Source organism: Ambystoma mexicanum, chromosome 6p, assembly GCF_040938575.1.
Source record: "Ambystoma mexicanum isolate Mex_15411 chromosome 6p, UKY_AmexF1_1, whole genome shotgun sequence".
NCBI lineage: Eukaryota > Metazoa > Chordata > Amphibia > Caudata > Ambystomatidae > Ambystoma > Ambystoma mexicanum.
In genome coordinates this window covers 1,375,109,059-1,375,118,735 of record NC_090935.1, presented here as the reverse complement: position 1 = coordinate 1,375,118,735, position 9,677 = coordinate 1,375,109,059, and the positions used below count along the sequence as shown (strand labels likewise).

Genomic DNA, 9,677 nt, shown 5'->3' with positions numbered 1-9,677 from the left:
CGTTCCCATGAAGATGGGTAGTAGGGGTTTGTGGTCGGTGACTGCTGTGAACCGCCGCCCATATAGGTACAGATGAAAGTGCCTGCACCCCCACAGCACTGCGATGGCCTCTTTCTCAATGTGGGAGTACCTCTGTTCGGTTTCCGTGAGGGCTCTCGAGGCGTATGCTATCGGTCTTTTCTCCCCTTCTCTCGTCACCTGCATTAGGATGGCACCGAGCCCAACAGGGCTTGCATCCACGAACAGTTCTGTGGGCAGCTCGGTGTTGTAATACGCCATCTTGGTGTCGACGGACAGGGATTCTTTAATACTTTCAAACGAGTCTTGGCACTTCTGCCCCCAGTCCCACTTGACGTTTGCTTTCGTCAGCTCCCGTAGTGGCTCAGATAGGGTGGCCAGGTTTCGAATGAACCTCCCGCGGTAGGTTGCCATCCCTAGGAAACTGCATACTTCTGTGGGGGTCATCGGTGGGCTTGCCGCCTGGATGTCTGCGACCTTCTGGGGATCAGGGGAGATGCCCGTGCTGCCAAACTTGTAACCAAAAAAAGTGATTTTCGATCTGAGGAACTCGCACTTCTCCCTGTGTATGGTCAGTCCAGCCTCTTGTAGTCTGCCCAGTAGGGTATGAAGCCTCTTGAGGTGCTCCTTCTTGTCGGCGGTGTGAATCAGAATGTCGTCGCTCACGTTGAGGACCCCAGGGATGCCCCTGATGACCTCCTGGATAGTTTGTTGGAATACTTCAGCAGCAGACGAGATCCCGAAGCTCAGGCGTTTGTATCTCCTTAACCCCAAATGCGTCGAGAATGTTGTGATGTAGCGCGAGTCTCTGTGGAGTTTGAGTTGATGATACCCCGCTTTCAAGTCAACTTTCGAGAAAACACAAGACCCTGTGAGGTCCGCCACGATTTCGTCGATCGTTGGGGTGATGTGGCGTTCTCGTTTGATGGCAGTGTTAGGTAGACGCATATCAATGCAAATCCGGACCTTTCCAGGCTGTTTAGGCTTTCGCGTGACGACCATCGGGGAGACCCATGGTGTGGGCCCGGTAACCGCCTCTATGATGCCAGCTTCCTCCAGAGCCTTGAGTTCCTGCTCCACTTGTTCTCTCATGTGGAAAGGTGTCCTCCGATGCCGTACGGCCTTCGGCTGTACTGTTTCGTCAATGTGCAGCCGGATGGTTTTGCCCTTCAAGCAGCCTATTCCATCTTGCAGCTTGGGGTATTGACTTAGCATTTTCTCCACCTCTTCGGCCTCATCAATGTGGCAGATGAATTTGACCACTCCCAGATCTTCTGCGGCGTCTCCACTCAGGAGTCTTTTGATTCCTGCCTTCACGACATATACTTTCGACCACAGTCTGTTTTCGCCGTACTCCAGGATGGTGCGGAACCTGCCCATGACTGGTAGGGGCTTCCGGCTGCCGTAGGCATACAATAGCGTGTCCGTGCTTTTCAGGACTGGTTGAGGCTTTAGAGTCTGAAATATGCTTGTGGGCATCACGTTCACCGAAGCGCCGGTGTCAATGGTCATGAGAATGCGCTGGTCTTGGACAGTGACCATGCACTTGCGCCTTCGGACAGATTTTCTTTGTGTTTCTTGACCTTGGCTTAATGCGGACACCAGGTATATCTTTCTTCCTTTCCTCTTGTTGTCCTTGCCGGGATCTTGCTGCCCTGTCGAGATATCATCCCCTTCTTCCTCCATGGAAGAGTTGGCCACTGCGACCCTCCTTGCACTGGCTTGCTTCTTTTTCTTGGTCGCGTTTTTGTCTGAAATGTTCTGTGGGGGCTGCGTGGAGGCGCCCGATGATCTGCACACCTTTGTATAATGATCCTTCCTGCCGCAGGCGCCGCAGGTGGTGCCTTGCGCAGGGCAGTTGCGGCGTCCATGTCGTGGGCCACCACACCAGCCACACTCTGTGGGCCCAGGAATGCGCGGTTGCCACCTGTTCTGGCCGTAGCCCCCACTGTGTTCATCCCTCGAGGATTGTTTGTTGGTGATCTGGGCCACCATGGCTGTGTTGAGGACCGGTTGCAGTCTGTGCAGAGTGGCCTCCATGTTGGCCGCTCTGGTGTGGGCTAGTTCCCTTTGTCATCCTAATTCAAGGATTCGTTGCAGGGGGATGCCTCTCTCGCTGAGAATTAGGTGCCTTAGTTTTTCTGAGTGTACGCCGTTAATGATCTGCCTCCTGATCTCCCTCTCAACATTAGTGAACTCGCAGAACATGGCCAATTTTCTTAACCGAGTGTGGTAGGCATCCAGGGTCTCGTCTGCTGCCTGTATGGTGGTGCAGAAGATGAAAGTCTCATAGTCCGGGTTCAGTTGGGGGAGAAAATGAGCTGTGAGGGCATCTTTTGCGTTTTGGTACGCATCTTGGCCATTGGCCACATCCAAGGAGTTGAAAATGCGAGGTACCTCGTCACCCACACTGAGTAGTAGGTGCGCCTTCATCTTCCTGGCCGACGTCACATCTTTGCACTCCATCGCAATCTCGAATTTCTGGATCCACAGCTGCCATCTGGGTCCACTCGAAGATGGGTCGGTAAAGGGGTCAAAAGGCTGGACCAGTGTCGATGAGCCTCCTTGTGTGCGAGGCTGTGGGGACGTCAGCGATAGGTTTGCCGCAATTCTGGACGGCGTGGTGGGCCCAGGGGTGAACGTGCCGGCCGCCATGTCGACGTGTACCTGTTCAGTGCTGTCGTGATCTCCTCAGGCAACCACTAGCGCGGTGATCAGTAAAGTTGATGAGAAAGCCTAATCCGTGTTATGTTCCAGCCCTCGGTGTGCGCGCACGAGGGCTGGAGGAGTAAGCTAGGCCGCACGGCCTATGGCGCAGCGCCAGCAGGAGCTCAAATAACTCGCACGCACACACAGGTGGATGGTCTGCCCCGGAACTGCCTCCCGAGCGCGGGAGCGGGGCTTTTATTCAGCACGCCCTGCGTCACCGCATAGCGGGACGCAGGGCGGAACATAACAATCCGAACCTCTGGTCTTGGCATAGAATCAACTTTCGCTAACTTTAGCAGTGCTTGAATTGTGTGACTTTTTTGTGAGGCGATATGATATTAACAGCATGAAATTAACATTATTTTTGTATTTTTTATACATTATCAGGCAATTTAAATTTGTATTGGAGTTTGATTAATATGGAATGCGCATTGGAAAACATTGTGCATTATATGGAGTGTATAGTCATGAATGTGTAATAAGTTTGAACGTTTTAATAGTAACCAAAGCAGATATAAAATGTTTTAAAATTCAATGTGCAACAACAGTCTCGATCTAGTTAAGAGGCCAACGTTGAGGGTATTGGATTTCTTGTCTGCCTTTTGTTTGCAAATGGGTCTGCAGTACAGCTCTGTGGTATGCGATTTGTTATGTGCAGAACTTAAGCGTGCTTCATTGAGGTAAAAAAAGGACCATCTGAAGTCTTCATGCCCAGCTGAGCAACGGAAGTGAGGGCAAGCGCCTGTCTTCGATCTGGTCAGCACCGGAAGTTGTCATGGCTGCGTTACCGCAGTGACAAGTGCAGGGCTGTGGGAAGATGGCGGCGTCACGTCGCACCCAGCAACAACATCACCTGCCGCCCCCCGTGGGGCCCTCGGTTGCTCCCGCTGCTCCTGCCTCACCGCCGCACAGCCCCAGCCTTTCCCCACGGCGTGGCCTGGACGCTGAGCCCGAGGGAGAGGCCAGCTCCACTATACCCACTGCTCCCCTGGCAGGCGCACCTTGCAGCCCCTGTCTCCCCGATTCCTCACCTCCTGGCACTGCAGCAGGTTCCTGCTCCTCATCCAGCAGCAGCGGCAGCACTGGGGGACCCTCCTCCGGGTCCAGTCCTGCGGAAAGCCCGGCAGAGGCCGCAGGCGTGTCGGGCGCCTTCCGTGAGCTCTTCGAGGCCTGCAGGAATGGGGACGTGTCCCGGGTGAAGCGTCTGGTGGACACCGGCAACGTTAATGCCAAGGACATGGCCGGAAGGAAGAGCACCCCGCTGCACTTCGCTGCCGGTAAATTAACGGGGGGCGTACCTGTGAAACCATGGCACAGCTGTTGACAATAACCGTTTGGCTCCCTACCGTCTACTTTCTGTTCTATGCCTGTGTAGTGTCACTGACACTGGGTGTCAGCCCGTATCTTGAAGTCTATTTAAACTGTATAAGTTTCTGTGTCTTTAGTCTTATCCTATTGCCTGTATAGAAATCACATGGCTCAAGCCAAGTACAGGACTCCACAATTGGTCTTCAAGAACACTCAACCAGTCAGTTTTTAAATTAGTATACGATTCCAAACCATAGAGGATATCTTGAATGCTACACCCTTTATACATTTTTAACATTCCCTCTATGGAATTACCTCTCTGTGTCTTAACAGAGTTCTTTATAGCTGCAAATATTCTTATGGCATTCATGTTAATATCATCTATTTTAGCGGTACTGTTACCACCATCAATGTTTACCCCTAAATATTTGAAAGGGGAAACTTGTTCAATGTTCTCCTTTAGTATGAACCAGGAATTACCCTTTTATTCTTTTGATCTTAACAAAGGACTCAATTCTAATTTTTGCCTGATTTAATTATAAAACCATTTATTTCATTTGTTGGTAGTGACCAGACCTAGAGGTGTGATGGTGCATATACTAACAAGCAATGCAGTCGTGACATGGTAGGTAGGACAAGTCATATACATATTTGAACAGTACAGTTTTCAGGTTTTTTTTTCTAAAGTTTGGGTTAGAGGGCTCTTCTTGAATACAAGAAGGACGGACTTTCCAGAGAGTAGGAGCTATGAAAGGGAAGCTTGCTCTGTCTGCTCTTTTTCTGGTGTATTGGTGTGGCTAAGGCCATGGTAGTAGAGCACAAGGAGCGTGGCTTGACGTTTTTGGCGATGCGCTGGTTGAGGAAGGTAGGTGCAGTATTGTGAATGCACCGATGAGTAATCGATAATGAAATCCATGCAGGCTTTGATGGGCAGCCTGTGAGCCTCAAACCTTGCTTGAGAGATGAGATCTGTTTGCTTTATGCCCCATGCCGCCCGAAGGGCATTGTTTTGTGTCAGTTGAAGTTTGGTTATGTTTTTGGTAGAGGTGCCAGAGAGGGTGGTGTTACAATAATTCAGTTTGACAATAATGGCTCTGGCTAGCGTTGGGCAGTTGTCAGCAGACATTTGCAGCTGCGTCTGAGCTTGGTGTATGCTGCTGATGAGGCAAGGGCCTTAACATGTTTTTGAATGGATAGTTCTGAATCTAGGTACAAGCCCAGTGTTTTCACATGGCTGGAGACAACAGCGATGTAGCATCAATGGAGATGGATACGAAGGCCTAGTCCAGGTGTTGGGAGTCAGTGTGGGGAGCCTACAATGAGGAGCTCTTGATTCATCATTCAGGCAGGGCTGATGGTCTGCCATCCAAGCTTAGATGATACTTTAGACCCAATGGATTTTGTCAGTCTAAGCTGTGGTATCCAGTGAGTTCAAGTAAGACTTGGGTGTCAAAGGCAAGGTGGTAAAAAATAAGCTTGGTGTACATGTTGTAGAGCGTAGGTGACAGGCACAAGCCTTGCAGCACCACATATGAGCCAGAGATAGTGTCAGCTGCTTCAGAGCCAGTGAACTCCTGAAAGAGCGCTCGAGGGAAAGGAATTGAACCAACTGGTGGCTTCTCTGAGAAGTTACATTTAGAGGTAAGGTGCTGGCAGAGGGTGATGTGGTGAACAATATCAAAGGCAGCAGAGAGGTCAAGTAGGGGGAGGTTGGGGAGTTCTCCAGCATCGCATATACTGTCGAGCTGGAGGTCAAGGAGGGCAGCCGTTGTGCTGTGCCTCGGTCTCAAGCCAGATTGGCGCAAGCCAAGAAGGTTAAGGCTTCCAAATGGGTTTGGAGTTGGGTGTAAGCAGTTCGATCAAGAATTTTAAGAAGAAATGGTACAGTAGTGATATGGTGGTAGTTGGTGGGGAGTGTGGCGTTGAGGGAGGGTTTTTTGAGTCGGGGTGTGGCCCAGGCTTCGAGCAGGAGGCGAAGGAGGCATTGATGAATTTGACGATAATGGGCACAAGGGGGTCAAGTCACATCTTGATGAGGTGGGAGTGGCAAATGTCTCCGTTGCAGTTCGAAGGTTTGATTTGCTGGGGGAAGTGGTCCTGATGGGATCAACTTGGCAAAGTGCCTCCACCAGGAAGTCGGGGGGGAAAGTCAAGACCTTGCTGTCTGCAGCTATCCAGAAGTTTGCGCCCCAATGCAGGGTTTACCATCAGCTTGACATGCTTGTCCGACTGCCATCCTGATGCAGGTAGTATTTCACCTGGTCTTTCATTACTGGCATGCTCAGCTTGCTCATCAGCTGGTTACCACGATTGCTCCATCTCTGTGCTCGGCCCACTATTTCTCCCTTTTGTCATATGTATGGGTTCTATGTGGCCGTAGACCAGAATGCCTTTGTGTTGTCTGGGTAACAAGCGACCTATCTCTACTCGGAACTTTGCTGACTTGATTTAGCCGTCTCTTGTTTCTAATGTCGTCCCTATCAATTTTAGACTATGGAACGCTAGATCCCTTTGCAACAAATCTTCTTTAGTCCTTGGTTTCTTCTTGCGACAAAATCTTGATTTTTCTCTGTCACTGAGGCCTGGATACCACTATTCTTGCCTCCTTTTCTACTTCTCTTACATCTTCTGCCATACCCCATGTCGCGGTGGAGGCACTGGTAATTTGTTTCGCTCCTCCTTTATACTTACTCCTACAACTCTGACTCTTCTGTCTTTTTCTTTAGAATTTTCATATACAGTTCTAGGCCTTCTCTCCCATCTCTTTTCTGTTAATCTATTGCCCATCCGGGCCGGTTGGCTCATTTTGCGAGGACATTGATACTCTTCTGTCCTATATTCTACCCTCTACCACTCCTGATAGTCTTGGGAGACTTCAACCTCCACCTTTTGACATACTCTACTCTTCCACTACTTTCAATTCTTGATGACTTTCTGGCACCTCTGCTCACTCCTCCCTCTCATGTCTCTGGTTCTTGCTTAGAATTTATATCTACATCTTCTGTGTCCCAACTTCCAGTATATCTCTCCAATCATCTTCCCTCAGTTTCAGTTTTTCCTACGCAACTTCAATACTCCTCTCTCTCATTTTGTACTTTTGCTTTACCCACTCATTCATCCTTTGCATCCCTGTCAGCTGACGAGGCTGCCTCAACACTTTCTTCCTCACTTTCCGCTTCGCTTGATATTCTCTATCCTGCTTCCTCTTTCTATCCTCCGCAAAAACATCGACACCATGCAACAGGTTCTCAGTCGATTAGAAAGAAGCTGGCTGAAGCTAAAAACTGCAGCAGACTATAGCTCCTACTTTTCCTATCATGCTCCCTACTCCAATTGCCTTCTTTCAGCTAAAGTCTTATTTTTCTGACCTCTTGCACACTGTCATCTCACCATAGATTACTTTTTTCAAACCCTTTCTCGCCATCTTTCTCCCCCTACTCCTTATTATTGAATTAATTCTGCTCTCACCTTCTGACTTTGCTTCTCATTTCTCTTCCTTTTGCTCAAACAGGCTCAGGTCTCGAAGGAGGCGTTGTGATTCTGAAATAGTAATTAAACCAAAGGTCGGTCTGATATCCAATTTTTTTTAATTGGAAGAGTAGTCCAATGAAAACACATATTTTTGTTATTTCATTTACTTTGCAAAAGTATTAGAATGAAAGACCTTTGGAAAAAGGAAACATCAAGGTACCTTGATTGGAAACCTCGGTGAAGATTGGCGACCTGTGGAGTTTGGGCATTCAAATTATTGGCTCCCATCTCGCGGTCCCATGTGGATGAAAATATCATCTGACTTTGTGTATCCTAGTGGGTAAAGGAGGATATGCTATGCGTTTGGATTAATGCTGGTGTTGTGTGCGAGTGGTGGCAAGAAGGCACTTGCCTTGCAGGCTTGCTCGTGCTGGGTTGACGAAGTTCTGGAATTCGTAAATTAGACACTGCGGACCCCCCATGGATAGTAAAACACTGAGTGCGAGCCATCTTTACAAAGGCTGAGCCATGCTTCGGGTGTCACGAACAAGACTAAAAGAGCAGCAAGCTATGGTTCGCTGTGAAGCGGGGGTGTGTCGGCTGAACATGAGGCTGATAGGTCAGGTGTCCATAGACCTGGAAAGGCTGCAGCTCTTTGTTCATTGGACTAGAGCAACGTCACTAGCTAAATGCTTGTAGTCAGATGAACTTGGATCTGACGTTTGATAGGCTCGTACAGTGACAGGCCTCTGTGTTCTGTGACTGAGAGAGAGCCGAAAACTCTGCCGAGCCCTCAGCCAGGGAAGGGAAAATTTCCCAATTACACAACTGGCATTGTTACCAATCATGTTTCGTGCTGCTGAGACACATCCTCTTACACAGGTGGGTGTGTTAAAGAGCAGCACACAACTTCGTGCATGCATTGTGAAAAAGGGTGTACTGTCTGACCAAATCCACATTGGATAAGTGCTGAAATGTTGACCTGTTTTGTTCAAACCACAATGGCTTGAAGTTCATGGGAGACAGTGAAACCTGTGAAATCCAATCAAAATCGCATTGGATGCGTGCTTAATTATTGATATGTTCTATAAAACCAAGGAATGTTTGATGTTCATCGATGATGGTGAACACCGAGACATGTATACATTTAGCAAGCAAACTGACGCATCTGTGCGGCAATGAGCATTAGTGGGGTGTTTGCAGATACATGGGAAGAGATGAGAAATCACAAAGTGTAGCGAGGTGCTGATCTTGTTAATGTGATCACACTCGAACCTGGCAAGGATAAATCCCCAGTGCAGAGTGTCAAAACTAGGTGACAACGGGCACTTGAAGCTCTGCAAAGGTAAAAAAAAACTGTTCAGGTGGACAAAAGATGTCATTCTAAAGGAAATGAAAAGATTGTTTGTCTTGTTGTGTGGTTAAGTCAAAGGCAAGAATTCTTCATTTAAGCCATGAGTGTGGGTCGATAATCTGTGAATCCATCTTGCCTCTTTCTGCTGGAGGCAACATGATATATTGGAAGATTCTTTAACCACATCTAGAATCAACCATTTGGAGTATGGTGTGCTTCGATAGTGATTTACTAAAGGTACAGATAGTTTTGCACCTGATCCAAGACCGATGTTCGGAGATTCTGATGTTTGCAGGCCGACTCGTCTGGCCTTCTAGATAACTTGTTTGATTTTACAGTTCGTCAGAGAATTCAGGACCCAGGTTCTGGTCCCAATGTTAAATTCTTTCGGTTTTGTGGTGAATTGGCAGACTGAACATGATCCACAAGGGAAATGTCCAATCAGCATAGCTTAACCATAGGATATGCTCTGAATTGAGTTTTGGCAGGAAATTGTGGCCTCCAATTAATTTTTCGTTTGAATCAGCCAGATACAAATTAAACAGTTCTGGGACAAGAACACTTCCCTGTTTCAAATCCTCGATTAGTTTTTAATAGGTGTTGTTGGCATTCCTTCAGTGTCCAACCTTACAGTGTTTATACACCCTGTTGTCAAAGAAACCTATTTAATAGCACATTCAGTTTTTCCCATCTAATAAGCTTCTGCCACAATTTGTTTCGATGTGTTATATCAAAAGCAGCTGTGAAGTTGACTATGGCAATATTGAGACAAACATCTCCAATCAGCTGTTGGAGGAGGATGATGACATTATGAAGC

At 48.1% G+C, this 9,677-nt stretch overlaps 1 protein-coding gene across 3 annotated transcripts in view; it reads left to right on the top strand.

Moving 5' to 3' along the window:
- Nucleotides 1-3,497: 3,497 nt before the first annotated feature.
- Nucleotides 3,498-9,677, top strand: part of TNKS (tankyrase) — a 2,071,987-nt gene continuing 2,065,807 nt past the window's right edge. For all 3 annotated transcript variants that reach the window (XM_069626094.1, XM_069626093.1, XM_069626092.1), the window contains exon 1: nt 3,498-4,004. In XM_069626094.1, the coding sequence (XP_069482195.1) occupies nt 3,545-4,004 (460 nt within the window). In that variant the 5' untranslated portion in view covers nt 3,498-3,544. The remainder of the gene's footprint in view (nt 4,005-9,677) is intronic.